Genomic DNA, 17,415 nt, shown 5'->3' on the forward strand with positions numbered 1-17,415 from the left:
TCACATTTGTGGTTGAGAGCTTCTCTTTTCAAGTTTGCTGCCCTCTCGTGCCTTTAGCAGGGCACTCAGATGAAAGCACCTGGGTACTCAGTTCTATTTCTTTTGGCACTGTAGTGTACAGAGTCCCTAGGAGTTGATGGGTTTACACAATGGCCCAGTTTAAAAATTAATTTCCACAGCTTGATTTAGAAGGTCTTTTGTGGCAGAGGTCAAGTATTGATTGAAAGCATCTCTTTTAGGAATAATTTTTTTTAATGCAGTTTCTTAGTCTGCTGAGTTGAGACTTTTTCATTCCATTTTATATTAGTGCTGACCAAAGAAATCAATAGCCACCCTGCAAATAATCTATCAGAGAGAGAAAAGGTTTTTTAATGTGTTTTTCTTTTGGAAAGTAGGCTAAGGGAGCAACTGTCATTTTGAAATGTAGTCTTGGAAGCAAACCCATGGGAGGTTAGACCTGTGTTTGTTCCCAGTGCTGCTGACAGAATGCTGGGCAACTTCCAGTGGTTTGGTTTTTTAAATGTATGAAGCTTTAAGCTTCAACTGGTGCATTTTAGTCAGATAAACACCACACCAGTATCCCTTGGTTTTCTACAGTTTGTTTCTTCCTTCTTGCAAGTGCTGACTCTGATGTGCTGCGGTGGGAATTGCTGAGCAGAAATTACAGCTGGACTACGTTGCCTTATTCTGGGCTTCCCATTTGGCATTAAGGGCATGAGCTACTTTGACTCTCTTCTCCACAATCAGTCTGTAGCCTTGAGTGAAGGTGTAGCAGATAGCCTGGGGACCTGGTCTGACATCTCTTTCATAAAGCGAAATAGAGGTTGAAAAATATAAAATTTAACTTAGTGGAATGAGAGGAGCATTTATCTCAACTAAATGACAGAGCTTTAAGCTCTTTGGGAGCCCTCTTTTCTTGTGGGGGCCGTGGCAGGCCTATGCTGAGCAGTGCAGGACTTCTGTGCCCTCTGGGACTGATGATGGCATTTGTGGTCACTCTCAGAACCTTACCTGACAGCATCCTTTTTGCCCTGTGTGGATTTAGGGACCTCATATGCCAAACACTCCCTGTTCTCTTTGCAGCTATCACGAGAATGTAGAGCAGAGGTCCAGAGAATCCTTCATCAGCGAGCCATGGATGTGAAGCTGGACCCAGCCCTCCAGGACAAGTGCATGATTGACTTGGGGAAGTGGTGCAGTGAAAAAACAGAGACAGGGCAGGTACTGTGCACAAAATCATTGCTACTTTGTTTGCAAAGCTGGATGAGTGGGAAAGACATAAAGGGGATAAAAGGATATCTTGCTGCCTCTTGATAGTGGAAAACGTGTTAAAAAATAGTGCAGTTTGAAAGACAATCTGCACCAGACTGAGACAGGTGGTGCAAAAAAGCTTTGCATGTTCAGATGTTAGTGGAATGAGAAGGGAGAAGGGGATAGTTTGCAAAAAGGGCTTTGAAGAAGCAACCCTACCTCCCTCAACCATCTTATTTATAATATTCTATTACAAGCTTGATATTTCCCACATAAACTTTATCCCATTTCCATTTGGCAAATACTGACATGCTTCCTGTGTTTAAACAGAACTGAACTAACATCTGCAGCTACTTAACAAAGTTTCAGCAGATACTTTCATGCCAAACTGCTGTGCCTGGAGGGCTGTAGTGAAGGGACCATTGCGCAGCAGATGCTGTAGACACCACTGTCTTTCTGAAGTGCCCATCATAGGCTGGGTAACTAACCTCTCTTTAAGGTTACGGAAAGGGCACATTAAAAGCACATCATGTAACTTTTGAGAACAAGTGGTAAGGTAACATCCTAGGCCAGCATTTTCAGTCATTACTATGTATGTGTGTTCTGGGAGTGCTAGTAAAGAAGTGGGATTAAATGAGATTTAGGACTTTAAAAAAAAAAAGGAGGGCAGTTTTACATGTGTAACAATGTTTTAAGCCCAGAATTTCAGCTTGGGTTCTTGGATCACACATTAAAATGTCTGCTTCTGTAGGAGCTGGAATGCCTTCAGGACCATCTTGATGATTTGGTGTCTGATTGCAGAGACATAGTGGGAAACCTCACTGAGCTGGAGTCTGAGGTGAGTGTATTTCAGCCTGGGGTAAAGGGAATAGATGAGCATGTCTAGGTAGGCATGCCATTTTAATAATGATGAAGAAACCTGAGGTTAGAGGAGATGTAGAAATGCAGCTAGGATCTGGCATCAAAATACATCCTTTTTACCCCGTACAGTGGAAGTTTCCTGGAGGTTCTTAAGGGAGAGAAATGAACAACAGTTCAGGGTTTTAGGCTGTTGTTGGCATATCTCCTGCTTTAAAGGTCACTTACGGTACTAAAACTAAGATTTGCACAGGAACCCAGTTAACTTTAACACAAGTCATGATATGTGATGGGACTTGAGATTTTGGTCTTGCTTGCAAGTGGTTGTGAGTACTGTATTGCAGCTTCCCTCCCAGTCACAAAAATTTGGCAAGCAATAACCACCAAGTACATCAGTAGAGATTTCCAGTGACTTTGGCAGCTTTGCTTCTTTTATGAAGCTGCATATTTGACTGTCAAGACCCAGACTGTTCCCCATATCTCTTAAAATTTACACTGCCCTAGGGAAAGATGTCTTCCACTGGTTAGAAACTTGGTTTTCTCAGAACTATGCCAAATCTTTAACTCCTGCCATGGTGTAAGGTGATTTCTAATACTCTAGCACCTAGTTTGGAGGAGAATGACTGAATTATCCAAGCCAGGACTTTCTGTGGAGACCAGGCTCTTCCCTTAAGCTGGAAGGCTTGTCTTGCATTTGCCATGTTGGCAAGAGTGAACCCCAGGATTTCCAGAGCTAAAGGAAAAAGCTGTCTGGATTGCAATTTTCAAAACCATGTAAACTGGGTTGAGTTTGAGTGGTTATCACAGTTTTTTCCAGAGTATTTTTCTCTTGTGCATTCACTATGAAAATGAAAAACTGTATTGTCTGCAGGACATTCAAATTGAAGCCTTGCTGATGAGAGCATGTGAGCCCATTATCCAGACATTCTGTCATGTGAGTACACTGTAATGTCATGTGAATATCTCTGAGCAAAAACTCAGTGGGAAAGGTTAGAGAGTTTTAATATTAGTTCTTGCTACACCTCAAAAGTACAATCAGAGGTAATCATTTCCAAAAGTCTTCAATTAAAATATCACCCTGAAATATAAATTCTTCATTCTACCTAATGTTTCTGCTGTTGTCAGAGCCTTGGCATAAAAGCTAGTTTGAAGATGAAAATTGCTCTGTAGTTGGCAAAAATCACTCTTTACAGTGAGTTAAATACTAGACTTTTTCCCTTCTCCTTTACATGCAGGCATGTCTAACCATTGTACTCTGTGCAGGTGCTCAGCACTGCTGAAATAACTTCACTGGTGTAGGGCTGAATAGTTGAGGAGCAGTGAAGGCACCTGATTATGTCATATAAGCACCGAGTCTTTGCGCTGTGTTCTCCTGAGTCTCAAGTGTGTGTGTTTCTGAGATGGTTCTTTCCTGAACTGTATAAACATAGCTGTGTGCTGGAGTTGTGTGGTGCATCTTGAGAGTGGTCAGTTAATAGTGAGCTCACCATGGAGAGTGGGACTGGAAGTTCCATAATTCCTGGTCACAATAGGCTAAAAGAGTATAAAACCCCTGACTTGTAAAAGCAGTTTATTTTTATGCCCTTCATCTCTTCTTCAGGAGGTTGCAGATAACCAGATTGATTCTGGGGACCTGATGGAGTGTCTAATACAGAACAAGCACCAGAAGGAAATGAATGAAAAATGTGCAATCGGTGTTACTCATTTCCAGCTGGTGAGCAACGCTTTTTTCTGCTATCAGTGGAAGCCTGTTCTGTTCTTTCAGAGTGTTGCTGGGAATTAGCTAATTATGAAATTAACTCCTTCTTTGAAATTGATTTTTCACTGTATTTATGTGAATTCAGACAGTTGTATTTGCATGCCTGGTCATAAACAGTCACTTCTGGAGATGATTTGTTTTCAGCCCTTCCTTCCTCTCTGGCATTTGGTATACAGGATCCCAACTTCTTCAGCAGTCCAGCATTCCCTTTGCTTCCATATTACTAAGTTTGAACAAAAGTATGTGCTAATTGTTAGATTCAACAAGTGTTCTTTTGGCCAGCACTTTGCTTTTTTTTTTTTTTTTAAACTCTGGATGACCGAAGTTGTTTTTCTCTTCATTTCTCTCTTTCAGGTTCAAATGAAAGATTTTAGGTTCTCGTACAAGTTCAAAATGGCTTGCAAGGAGGATGTGCTGAAACTGTGCCCCAACATCAAAAAAAAGTATGCAGTTCCTGCCCAAACAGCAGTCTGGTTGTATAAATATGTAATTAAGTGACAGGGTATTTCATGATAGGACCAAAAACTTCCTTTAAAGGCTGGTTAGTTTGTATGTGTTCCCTTAGTCACTGTGTTCTGCAGATGCTTAAGGTAGGAGGCATGCCTCTTAAAATTACTTCTGCTTTACTCCTGGATAGAATCCTGTCCTCTTTATTTTACTTGCTGTGAAATTAGCTAATAATTACAATTACTGGATTGCATGTCCCAGAATGTCTTATATCCTTGCTAGATTCATTGTCTTCTAAGAGGCAGACTACTGTCGTTCTGGTTGCTGATCTGGGAAGGGAAAATATCCCTCTTGTTTTATCAGGATTATTCACTGCAGTCTAAGGGATTTTTTTAAAAGTCCTCCTGCAATAATGTAAGGCTAAATTGCACACAAGGTCAATCCTATTCGTGGATAGCAAGACTATTTGCATTTTATGAGGTAAATGCCCTTCCCATAGTGTAAAAGGATTCCTTGCAATGCTATGTTGGTATTCACCATCATCTATTTCTGAGATGAAGCAAAGCTTTTCTGAAGTGCTGACATGACTTAAGAGCAGAAGTCTTGCTGGGCAGAGGGGTTGGTGGCATTTTGAACGTCTTCCTGTCTGCTGATCTAGACTCCAGTTTAGGTTTTAATCGTGATATAGTTACTCTACATAGAACTGTACCCAAAAGTAAGCACAGATGTGCAAGAATTTTATGCTGTGTTTGGATTATTGGAGTCAGTTTCTCTGGTGTGGTAATCCAATATCAACCTTGGCTGGTCTTAGTGAAGGGTGTATGAATAAAAAGCTGTTTTCTTTTCTGCAGGGTGGATGTGGTGATCTGTCTGAGCACAACTGTGCGCAATGATACTTTGCAGGATGCCAAGGAGCACAGGGTCTCTCTGAAGTGCCGCAAACAGCTGCGTGTTGAGGAGCTGGAGATGGTAAACATGTCTGAAACTCTTGTCCTCCCCACTCTTGTAGTGAGGTCCTTCAATTAAAGCTTCCTGGTTTGTCCACCTTTGGGGGGAAAAAAGGGAAGCTTGTTTGTAAGATGTATCTTATTTTTTTTCCCCCTTTTCTTACAAGGGTTCAGTTGCCCTTCATGGTGAAAGTACTGATGGTCTGCTTTAATGCCTTAAATATAGTCTCATGAAGGCTAAGGCAAGCTAAATGGTCATTGGAATTTCAGCTAGAAGTGATTATGTTTAGTGTTAGACAGCAACGTGCTACACATTCTGATGTCCTTAACATCCTCTAGGAGAGAACAAAAGCTCCATTTTACAGACTGAGGAAACAAGCACAGATGAAGCAACTCGACTCCAGCTGCTTCAAGTTGCTCAATGGATAAATAGGAGTAGTGTTTGTTCTGGTAGGCAAAGCTGGCTCTCAACTTCCTGCTGCAGTGCTTGCAGTAATAAACTCTTAAGGTCTTTGTCCTGTAGATACTGTTTAAGTGTCAAAGCTTCACCTTAAGTAGATCCATATCGGGAGAGGCAGCACTCTTGCCTTTGTGTGGAAGAATTCAGATGTTGGGAATCACCAAAAGCAGGAAACTTCATTCATGTCCTCCAGATCACCTATTAGATGGGTGGCTCTTAATATGTCCTTTAGCTTTCATGTGGAAAGATCTTAGTTGTCTTGGACAGTTGTGATGATGCCCTTCTTGGAGAAGCATTGGAAACAACTTGCTAGCTCTATAATTTGATTTAAACTCTTTCTTCAGTCTAAAAAGCTGAGGAATTGTTGCAGAGAATTCCAAAGTTGATTTCCTAACACCACTTCTCACATCCAAGACCCTTATATTCAAAGAAACTCAATGCCTGTTGTGAGGGTTGCTTACTTTTTGTGAGTAGAGGTCTTCAGTTAAGAGGTTAAAAAAGTGAAATAGTCTCAAGTCCTACTTTAAGGCTCATGTTGTAATTTTTCCTGCAGACTGAGGATATCAGACTTGAACCAGAACTGTATGAGGCTTGTAAAAGTGACATCAAGAACTACTGCCAGAACGTGCCCTATGGCAATGCTCAGGTAATGGAATTTATTAATAATTTACAATTTAATTTGTACTTTCATTTCAGAAAACTTTTGAAGAACACTTTTGCCCGTGTAAGTGCAGCTTGAGATTTTCATTTTGATATCAGTCAAATATTTTCGTAGTACTTCGGAATGTTGTTTCTTTTCCTCTGGCCCACTTGCATTAATACTGGGTGAATGCAATGCTGTGAGCCCTTCATTCTTCAGTTTATGCTGGTGTCAAGCTATTAGCAGCTGTTTACTGCAAATGTTGCTAAAGATTTTGTAGGCATAATGTCTGCAGGATGGGATTTGTGGTTCTGGAATAAGTCCAAAAGACCCTCTTCATCTCATTAAATCTTTGTGATAAAAGGTGAGCTTAAAGCACGGCCTGGAAATAAGCATTGGTAATGACTTGGGTAAAATCTAGGCATTGGGAACTTAACTGCCCAAATGAGATAAAGGTGGTCATTAGGGGAGCACGTGGCTGTGTTTGACAGAATTATATCAACAGTGTGTCCATTATGCCTGCAATATTGCATTGCAGATTATTGAATGCCTGAAAGAAATCAAGAAGCAATTGAGCACACGGTGCCACCAGAAGGTGTTTAAACTGCAGGAGACAGAGATGATGGACCCAGAACTGGACTACACACTCATGAGGGTCTGCAAGCAGATGATCAAGGTAATGGTAGTGTGGTCATTTAAGAGGGTGAGTTGGGATATAAGAGCTCTATCAGCTTTGAGCTTCCCATAAAGGCTTGTTACAACATTGCTGTGCTTTTTTCAGAAATATGATTGTATTTTTGCAAAGTAATCGGTTTCTTAACTCAGAATCAGGCTGAGGTTTCTTCAGGGCTCTTCTCTTTCAACTTCCTGATCAAAGCATGTGCATTAATAAATTTGTCTTCCCAACTGCCACAAGAATTGGTGAAGGAAACTGTGCTGAGGCTCCTAATACAGTTCTCGTCCAGTCAGTTTGGATTTGGATTGGCTTTTAGCAAGGGTGAAAAAGTTATGATTACAGAGAAGAGTAAAATCTTCGGTTTACTGTTGACCTGGTGCACACAGACTTGTATTGAACTGATAGGGCAGGCAAAATCATGTATAACTTCAAATTGGAAATGAAAGCTGGAAGTGGCACCATGTAGAAAGCAGCAGTGAATGTTCATATAAGACACTCTTTCACAGTAGCAAGAATTCCAGGCCCTGGAACACTAGTATTTGTGGTCTGTATGCAGTGACTCCATATTTTGGCTGATGAAGAACATCCTTAGAGTTATTTGCTTTCCAGTTCAGACACATGTTTTTAAAAAGAGATCTGTGTGATCTCATCAAAATCATGAGGATTTGAAAATGCTAAAGCTTTATCTTACACTCACAGAATTAGTTTCTAACAAAAGAAATTAGTACCTTGGTCTGAATTTTGGGTAAGCTGGTTCACTTTTGACTATCTGATTCAAGGTGGGAATGGGCTGATTATTGTCAATGAGCTCCTCTCTGCTTTCTCCTTGTGTGTGGTCTCAGTTTGTCTTCAGTGGTACTAATAAAGTCTTTACTGTTGCATTGTCCAAGCAGCATTCACACAGCAGTATGTGTATAGACTTAAAAGATTGGTTTTTTAGTTTCTAAAAGAAATGGGAACAAAAGTAGCTGAGTATGAGACCTAATTTGGTGGGTATTTCTTTCCAAGTGTACTGTTTTTGAAGACTAGAAAATAAAGGCAATTTGCTTTTGATAAGGCCAGTCAGGACTGTACAGCTCAGAGCTCAGTCCATAAGCAGACATTAATGCCCATAGTCAATTCAGAGAATAGCACTGAGATGTTGGAGCTAGGCAGGGTGGCTGTATACCTCTCTGTTAGGCAGGTGATTGTTCCCTTCCATGAATTGGAAGCTGGTGGTTGGGTTTGGGTTTTGTTTTTTCAAGTGCTTTTAGTGATGCAGCTTGTTGGGGTTTGGGGATTTTTTTGTAGCGGTTTTGTCCAGAGGCGGATTCAAAAAACATGTTGCAGTGCTTGAAACAAAACAAGAACAGTGAAGTGATGGATCCTAAATGCAAGCAGATGATTACCAAGCGCCAGATTACACAGAACACAGGTATCTTCTTCTGAAATAAAACCAGAACTTGCTTGCCAGAGGTGTTCTGCATGGCTGGAAGAGTATCAGTTTTGTTTTATTCTCCTTTGGTGTTTTCTGCGTACACACTGACCTTAGTCAAGTTCTTGAGGGTCAGCATATGTTGTTGAATCCTCCTTATTCCTTAAGCTCTTACCTCACAATTTGAAATTCTGTTATGAAAAAGTACTATTTTCCCTAAACATTTTGTTCCTTGATGGTATAATATCATCCAGGAGATTTCTGTCCCATCTCTTTTGGAGTGCTATGCTCTGTAATCTGAAGAGATGTGTGCTCTAATGAAGTTCTGTCATCTCTCCTGGTTAGATTACCGCCTAAACCCCGTGCTCAGGAAGGCATGCAAAGCAGACATACCAAAATTCTGCCAAAATATCCTGAATCGGGCCAAGGATGATACAGAGCTGGAAGGTCAAGTCATCTCCTGCCTGAAGTTGAAATATGCAGACCAGGTGAGTAGAACTGGTGCTTGATTGTGCTGATCAAGTCATTGAATAACAAATAAAACTTGGGCTTGTGGGGTGTTCAACGTATATAACAGGCTAAAGGGGCTTTTTATGTTCCTATAGAAATATTAGAGAATACAGGTTAATGTACAGGGTGGTTGATTTCCAAAGGTCATTGAATGAGTTAATGACTTTCTCCTCCAAACAGCGTCTCTCTCCAGACTGCGAGGACCAAATTCGAGTGATAATCCAGGAATCAGCCCTTGATTATCGGCTGGATCCCCAGCTTCAGATGCACTGTTCTGATGAGGTAGGAGAGTAACTCCAGAACTACTTTTTCAGGATGAAAGCTCCCTTTGTGTAACAGGTTTTTGTTTCTCAGAACATGCTTTCCTAATAAGTAAAACAAAAAAATCCCTTTGAGCTTCTAGCTAGTCAGATTCTTTGCTGTGATTTTTGTCCAGTGCACAAGAATTGCAGTTTCCTGTGCAGTGCTAATATGAAGTTAATAATTTCATCTGGGATCTTATACTTGTGGCTATGGAAAAATACTTCTTTCCAGTTGTCAAAAAGAAGTCAGTTCTCTGGTCTTGTCAGCCTTAACTGGAATACAGTCAGGCTTTTTGAGTTTTCACTTTTGGTAACAGAGTTGGTCATGCTTCAAGTGTTACTTATTTCATACTTTCACATTCTTTCCATGCTGTTTTTTTCCCTGCCCTCCTCCTCAGTACAGTGATATTGACTTCTTGCTGCTGGCTTTCAAAGGGTTATGCATATTGCATGAGCCAGGCTGCATTTGGCTTTGGGGATTTTGGGGGGGGAAGGAATCTCATCATGTATTCTTCATCTGCACCCTGTGATGAACTAACATATTGAGATATAAAAGCGCTAAAAGGCAAGGATGATTGTTGTGAACTGCTTATGTTAAAACACCTCTTTCAAAATAGATTTCCAGCTTGTGTGCAGAAGAAGCAGCAGCTCAGGAGCAGACTGGGCAGGTGGAAGAATGTCTGAAAGTGAATCTTCTGAAAATAAAAACTGAGATGTGCAAGAAGGTAAAGAAAATAAATTGGATGTTCTAAAAAGCTTCCATCCCTGTAGAAGTCTGTGATTTTTCCAGATCACAGCCTAGGTTATGTTCTAGCTAGTATGAGGCCAGAGTGCTGAAATTTCCCTATACATCTCGGTTCTGGCCTGCAGTGATTCAATTCAATTTCAATTTGCCAGCGAAAATTATGTTGAAAGTTTCTCCTTTGCAACTCCAGACTTGAATCCTTTCTTGATTATGGTTGCCAAAGGTTCTTGTTACTAACCTGTTTCTTGATGCTGTCTCCATTGCAGGCTTTCCTAGGCCCAGGCTGTGTGCTTGAGGGCTATATGAATTGTGCCATGACTATGGCACCTGATTTCAGCTCTAACTGAAGTAGTCCTGGCACACTGACTTTGTCTTTTAGATTAATATGAGTATTTTAAGGAATGTTACAAACCAGGACACTTAATTAATCCTAAACCAGCATTGATATTATGTTCTTATCCAAGGACAGTGGTGGGTTTTCTCACGATGCTGCATTTGAAAAGATGATACCCCTTTCAGAGACATTGATCGGCTTGAGTTTTGTTCTGTCTCCTTTTTCTGAGACATACTTGTAATTCCCTCCTCTGCAGGAAGTGCTCAACATGCTGAAGGAAAGCAAAGCAGATATCTTTGTTGATCCAGTGCTCCACACGGCCTGTGCCCTAGACATCAAACACCACTGTGCTGCCATCCCGCCAGGGAGAGGACGCCGTAAGTGCTCGTGCTGTACTTGTGTAACCTCTCAGTCTTGAGATACATAACCTGCCTTTCTTACCAGTGTAATCTTCCATACAAGATATTTCCACCAGTCATTTGTAGACAACAGGATGGGACGGCAGCAAAAGTGGTAGGTGAATGGGTGTCAAGAAGTCTTTCCTTGTGTCCAAGCCTGTAGCTTAGAGAGCGCTCTGCCTGCAAGTGCTTGAATTGACAGTTGTGCATTTAAAGTCTGGAGTTGGTTTAACTAAGTCTGTGGTCTGTTTGCTATGAGCTAAGTAATTCTTCACTGCAAAGCACAAAACATCTAATTAGGGGTTAGTCAAGTATAAAATAAATAAAAAATAGAAAATTTTATGTCTTGTGTCTTACATGGGCATTTAAACGAGCTTATGAGTTAGTTGGCCAAGCCCTCTGTAGGCACCAGAACACTGTGATCCCATTTCCTTTTCACAAAACTGTGTGAAAAGTCAGGAAGTTAAACCTTTCAAAATGTATTGTTGTTCAAAAGAAACGCCTAACAAGCCTAAGGAGGTAAGGCTGTGTTTTTTCTGAACAGAATTTGATCTTAGCTCTTTCTAAAGGCTGGTGGCATGGAGTTCAGAGTGTACAGCTCATTGAAGATGCAGATTTATAAGACTTCATAAAATCTCATGTAAACTACATGAATTATATATTGGATACCTACTGTAGTTTCTGTTTGGAAGTCAAAATTCCTCACATCTCCAAATGCAATACTGATCGTGAATCTTGGTGGAATTGGTAGCCTCAGGCGTTGTCTGCCGGGTCTGTTTAGAAAGCCTTGTAACCATCAGCCTCCATGAGAATGGAAGAGCCTCTCTCTGCACTATATTATCAAAGCCACTGTTTCTGTTTTATAACACCATCTTCTGCACATTACAGAAATGTCATGCTTAATGGAAGCTCTGGAAGATAAGCGTGTGAGGTTGCAGCCTGAATGCAAGAAACGCCTTAATGATCGTATTGAAATGTGGAGCTATGCTGCAAAGGTGAATATGTAAATGATTGCCATTTTTTAATGCCTTAGATCTCTCTGTTGCAAGGTATTTATGAAAAACTTCAACTGTAATGAAATTCTTGTTTCCAAATGAAGTTTAGTATTTTAAGTTTGGTCTGGAAAAACTGAAATCAGGTTGTCTTCTTGGAACTTACATCTTATTTTCTCTCGGATGTGTCCCTAACAATGCAGAATTAAACTGTCTTTTCTGCACACAGGGCTTAGTCTCCTGCAGAGAAGGTGTGGGGCAATGAAATAGGGGCAGGAAAACTTGCTGTTATAAAGGTGCCTCCTGAACAGCAGTTCCTTCAGGTGAATCATTGCAGGCCTGCTTTTTTTCTGCTTCAGGCCGGTTCTAGCAACAACAGGATGCCGCAGTACCAGTACCGGACACTAAAGCTGGTAAATGTCATGGCTGAGGGTTGCATGGAAAGCACAGCTTGGCTCATTTATTCCCTTTTCACCTCCAGGTTGCCCCAGCAGAAGGCTTTTCTGACCTTGCCATGCAAGTTATGACCTCTCCATCCAAGAATTACATCCTGTCTGTGATCACGGTTGGCATCTGTGTACTCTTCCTCATCGGCCTGATGTGTGGACGCATCACCAAGCGGGTGACAAGAGAGCTCAAGGACAGGTAGAGCCTGGATTGCCTGCTGAAGAAATGCCTGCCCAGTGCCCAGTTTTGTACAGCCCTCCTCTGTATAGTCTACCCACCCCCTCTTGTGAGAGGAGAATATAAAAAAAAAAAAAATTAGAAAAAAAAATTAGAAAAGCAGCAGGTGTTGGCTCAGTTTTCCCATCCTGGATCTCATCCATGGCATCTTCATCCTATGAAAGTTTGTGTGCAACATTGGCAGCCCAGCCAGCAGCTTTTGTTACCCCTTTGTTAGCAGACTCTCGTTTACCTGCCTGTAGACAAGTCTCTGTTGTACTGTTGGAACTGCCTTCACTCTCCAAATCAGACTGATATGACCTGCAGCTCAAGCAGTTTTTAAGTAAATTTTTAAAGACAGACATATTCTGCATACCGACTACATGATTTAGGTAATGGTTCATACTGAAATCTAGTCATCCTCTGTGGCTGGGTGAAGTTGAGGCAGGAAATTAAAGGGTAAATTGCATCTTACACCACAGCTGGCCTTGTTTTGGACATCTTGCTCGTCTGTGTAAAGCATCTTCAGAGCATAGTCTTGGACAACCTAAGGACACCAATCACTGGTGTCATCTCCTAGTGAATATCCTGCTTATGTGACTGTGGATTTTTTTGGCTGAAAAGATGTCCTTCCTTTCTTCCTCTGCTGCTCGCAAGATAGAATAAAATACTGACCAGGATTGAATACTCATGTGAGCTATACAACTTGTATTTCAATAGATCAAAGACACCATGTAGACACGAGGTTTGTAGAGCCTGTCAGTAGCGAACAGTGTCAGTGGGCAGGAAGTGCTCTGAGCAGTTACTCAGTCAACTTTTTTATTAGCAATGATGCAGTAAAATTCTAACACTCCTTTTATTTTACTTTGCTAAGCTGTTACCCTCCCTTAACTGCATGTAGATGGTACTGACACACTGGCAGTGCAGTGCTCCGTCAGTGATGCAGAAAGCACCAGAACACCCAGCATCCTCTCTCTCTGTGTAACGGCTACTCATGGGTTAGCACAGCGGTTTGTAACCACACTCTGGGTCTTAATGGTTTGCATGGTAGCACTGAAGAGTGGTTTTCATCTCCACAACTGCAACTGACGGTGATAACACCTGGCATTTTCCTGGGATGTAGGACACAGGTGCTGGTCCTGCCAAGCAGAAGCAGACTTAAGAATGGTAGTGTGGTATGAAAGGCAGAAACATCTGGATCTTTAAGAGAAGTACCTTTTAGCTCTTGCGTAGTTACCATCAACGTGTGCATTTGTTCTATGTATAGTTATACTTCCAGAACCTGACACACCCAAGAGCCCAGAGAAGGTGTTTTGGAAAAGCTGCACCAGTAGTTGTGGCCTCTTCTTACCATCATGTGTTCCTCAAGTACAAGGAGGTGGGGAGCTCGTCAGACAGGTGCTTTGACTGAAACATGGGGTCTGTTGATGCAATCTAGAAGAGGCTGCACAAGAGTCAGTGTGTACAGGAGGATATGTTTTATTCACCTTTAGGACATGCTCACCCATGGGTGCTGTGGTAAAAACCATGTGCCTGAAACTCTCCAACTTAGGCTGATGTTTGAACCATAACTTTATTTTCCCACTTAGCACACTCCTATGTAAGACTTGGCATTTCCAGTTCTCCCCATTGTTCTCTAGAAGAACAGTGGAGGTGGTTTTGAGACACTCTGGAGTGTGGACACCTGATTCTGCTGATGCTGTACACACAGAATGGCATATACAAAATACTGTGAGCTTTAGCTATGACTTTTTGCTGAGGCTTTTTTGCATACATACCTTCATCCTGCTCTGAGGATGGTGGCAAACTAGTATGGGTTCAGACTTGCTGTGCTAGTGAGTCTCACAAACACTTCTGGTTTTTTAGTAAAGTACTGTGAACACATACAAGCAGCAGTGAAAGCCTGAGCGATGAAGTTTCAGTGGAGAGTTAGTGTATGGTAGGATTGCAGTTAAGTGGTGAGGTAAAACTGAATTTAAGCCTGAATTCTTTCTCTTGCCCCTCCTCCCTGATGCTACGGGAGCTTGCCTGGCTGTCTGTCAGCATGAAGTGGAGCAGAAGAGAAACAATTAATTGGGTTATTTGAGGTAGCACAGGTGTGCAACCCCACAAATATTAGTTTGGCAATTAGAAGTGTGTGTTGTATCACTTGAGTGAGTGTTGAAATGACTGCTGTCAGGATGGGTGTGCTCACAGAGCTGCCAGCAAGGGAAGTGGGATCTCAGTGCAGCCTTGCTTGCTGGCACGAGTCCTACTTCTCCAAAATGTCTATCTAGCGTTATTAAATTGCCATTGGAGGGCTTTTTTTAAACTGTTGTGACTTTTTGAGAAGGCATTTTGTAACTTGATTAGCTTGAAAAGCCTAATTAGATGGTTTATTGTCTAGAAGTAGCATCTTCCACTAAATTCCACAAGACATTGCAGTGAAAATTGTAGGTTTGTAGCCATAGTTCCAAATGTAAACCCTGTTCAGCTCTGAAGGTGACTTTCTTTACTTTCAGATATAAGGCTTTCTGGGTTTTTTTTCCTTTTTAATTTGGAGGAGGTTATGGTAAGGGTGCCTGAAGCATGGCATTGGGAGTCCGTGCTCTGCGGTGTGTTAGTCTGTGCTTGGTGGTGTTTCTGCCTGTGTCAGGCTCACAGTTTGTGTGAGTGCGCTGTAACGGTGTTACAGGTTTGTGGCCTGAGGCCTTTGGAAGAAAAAGTAGGATACTAAATAAACCTTTTGTCACAGTAGACACAGACCCACCTTTTAAAGGTTGGCAAGGGGTCCAGGCCATTTTGTCATTGAGTATATTATCTTCTCATGTTTTAAAAAGGGGTCTTCTACCACTGGTGATGACCAAATCTGCTTTTTTCCCAACTAAAAATATACCAGTCAGTCTTGAAACATTCTCCTCCTTTTCATGCATACCTAAAAATCTAGAGGTTTTGCAAGCAGAGAAACCCACAGGAGTACTCTTCCAAAAATAACCTGGTTGTGCTGTTGCCAACACATCATCTTGCCTGCAGGTCATCATTTTCCACTGCAGGGAAAGAAGGAAAGAAAGAATCATAGAGTCATAGAACGCTTTTGAGTTGGGACCTTAACACACATCTCATTCCAACCCCTGCCGTGGGCACCTTCCACACTAGACCAGGGTGCTCACAGTCCCATCCAGTCTGGTCTTGAACACTCCAGGGATGGGGAGTCCACAACCTCTCAGAGCAACCTGTGCCATTATCTCAGCACCCTTGTAGGAAGCTGCAAGCAGTGGTTGTAAGAAACACTGCTGTTGCCTTGAATTCGAGAAAGCCTTTTTAACTTCTCTGTTTAACAGAGTGTTAGCAGTAGCTGCAGTCAGCCAGGACAAGTGGATTAGTGTGGAAGAGCCTGTGGTAGTCTTTCCTCTTCATGACCTTTACCTCTCCCTGGAGAAATCTGCCTCCCACTGAATGCAGTTTAGGAGATGGTTGTTGGTTGGGTTTGGTTTTTTTTTCTCCTGATCATCACAAAACCTCTTGGAGAGCTTATTCTAGACCTGGCGATGCTGGTGCTCAGGGCGTGGATGGAAGAGCAGGATGTTTGGGATCTGGCAAGGCATGCAGCTCTCCATTTGCTTGTTGCTGCTGCTTTGAGGGTAAACAAGGCTTCCTAAATGATGGCATGTGTGTGCACGTGTCAGGAACCGTGCATGATGTGCACCTCTGTACTCCACTCCTGCTAGCCTGTTACAGTTCATTCTCATTCACAGTAATAAGCTTATTTATTGTTTACCTAGTGAGTCTAATCAAATCCTTTTGAGAATTTCAGCTTGGGATTCTCCTGCCTCACTTTCGTCATTAGGCTACTGGAGTAACTAGTTTGGGTGGGAACAAAATTCCTGGCACCCGAAGTACTGCCCACCCAATTGGGTTGAGTATCCGTGTGTCTGTGTCACTGCAAAGGGCTGGAAAGACCCTAGTGAAGGTTGAATAATTCTGTAGCAAAATGTTAGCATTTCCTCCAGAATCTGACACTGTGATATAATCAGTGCTGCTCTGAGAGAATCCACAGTTAAGTGCATTGTATGGAAAATAACGGTTGTGACTGTCTCAAGTGCAGAAACTAACTGCAGGTAGGTACAGAGGGAAGAAATGTGGTGAGCTAGAGGGACTGCTGGAATCCCACAATGTTGTAGTGGAATTGTGTTGAAGCTGGATGGCGATTTCTGTTAAAACACAACGTTATTACTTAGTGAAAGAAGATTGTAGGGTTTTTTACTTTATCAGTTTTGTTTGAGGAAAAAAAAAGGTAGTTTTGAGGTATGTATGAGTGCACGAGTGTGGTATATGAAACCAGAATATTTCAGCTAACACTTCTGTCCCTATTCAAAGTACAGCTCTGTGGACTTAAATAACTATAGTGTGGGTTTGTGTAAGAGCACATTCCTCGTTCTGGGGTCAGATCCTCCAGGCAGCTCCCAGGTTCTGATCTTTGTGCAGTGTCTTTGTTTGGGAGCCAAGTCTGCCATTTTGCTTCCACGGATAAGTCGTGGTTAGGGGAGACCCAAATCACACATGTGCCAGAGAGAATTCAGCTGGCACTGCGCATTGTCCTGTGCTGGTGGAATCTGCTCCATTGAGTTCCTGAACGCTGCCTGGGATAGGGAGGAGTAAGTCTTTGCTCTTCACTAGCCAGAGGCAAGATTTTCCCCTTGCACAGCACCCAGCTTTGATTCAAAGATCCCTGCCAGGGTGAATCGCTGCACCCTGAGATCCCAGCCCTGCTGCCCCTGCGTTGACTGAGTTAGATAGAAGCGCTCACCTGGCTCTCGCCGTGGGAAATGCTGAACTAGGAGAAAAGGGAAAGGTTGCGTGCCGCCCTCGGGAGGGGGTCCGTGGCTGTGAGCAGCGGGAGCGCCGCACGGGCGGGGGCACGGGAAGGGGCTCCCCAGCCCCCCGCAGCGTACCAAGCAGACCCAGCGCATTCCTGTTGTACAGCAGATGCTGTTTGAACGTAGTCTCTTTTTTTATTATTATAATTATTTTTAAATGTGA

General features: G+C 42.2%; 1 protein-coding gene across 1 annotated transcript in view; it reads left to right on the plus strand.

Moving 5' to 3' along the window:
* GLG1 (golgi glycoprotein 1) overlaps nt 1–13,081 on the plus strand; it is a 77,025-nt gene extending 63,944 nt beyond the window's left edge. The window contains exons 12-26 of the mRNA XM_038148438.1: nt 1,084–1,221; nt 2,003–2,089; nt 2,981–3,043; nt 3,710–3,823; nt 4,223–4,311; nt 5,167–5,284; nt 6,276–6,368; nt 6,901–7,038; nt 8,329–8,452; nt 8,798–8,940; nt 9,143–9,244; nt 9,882–9,989; nt 10,600–10,720; nt 11,630–11,736; nt 12,215–13,081. Of these exons, the coding sequence (XP_038004366.1) occupies nt 1,084–1,221; nt 2,003–2,089; nt 2,981–3,043; nt 3,710–3,823; nt 4,223–4,311; nt 5,167–5,284; nt 6,276–6,368; nt 6,901–7,038; nt 8,329–8,452; nt 8,798–8,940; nt 9,143–9,244; nt 9,882–9,989; nt 10,600–10,720; nt 11,630–11,736; nt 12,215–12,382 (1,713 nt within the window). The 3' untranslated portion in view covers nt 12,383–13,081. The remainder of the gene's footprint in view (nt 1–1,083; nt 1,222–2,002; nt 2,090–2,980; nt 3,044–3,709; nt 3,824–4,222; nt 4,312–5,166; nt 5,285–6,275; nt 6,369–6,900; nt 7,039–8,328; nt 8,453–8,797; nt 8,941–9,142; nt 9,245–9,881; nt 9,990–10,599; nt 10,721–11,629; nt 11,737–12,214) is intronic.
* Nucleotides 13,082–17,415: the final 4,334 nt, after the last annotated feature.

This window comes from Motacilla alba, chromosome 11, assembly GCF_015832195.1.
Source record: "Motacilla alba alba isolate MOTALB_02 chromosome 11, Motacilla_alba_V1.0_pri, whole genome shotgun sequence".
Classification (NCBI taxonomy): domain Eukaryota; kingdom Metazoa; phylum Chordata; class Aves; order Passeriformes; family Motacillidae; genus Motacilla; species Motacilla alba.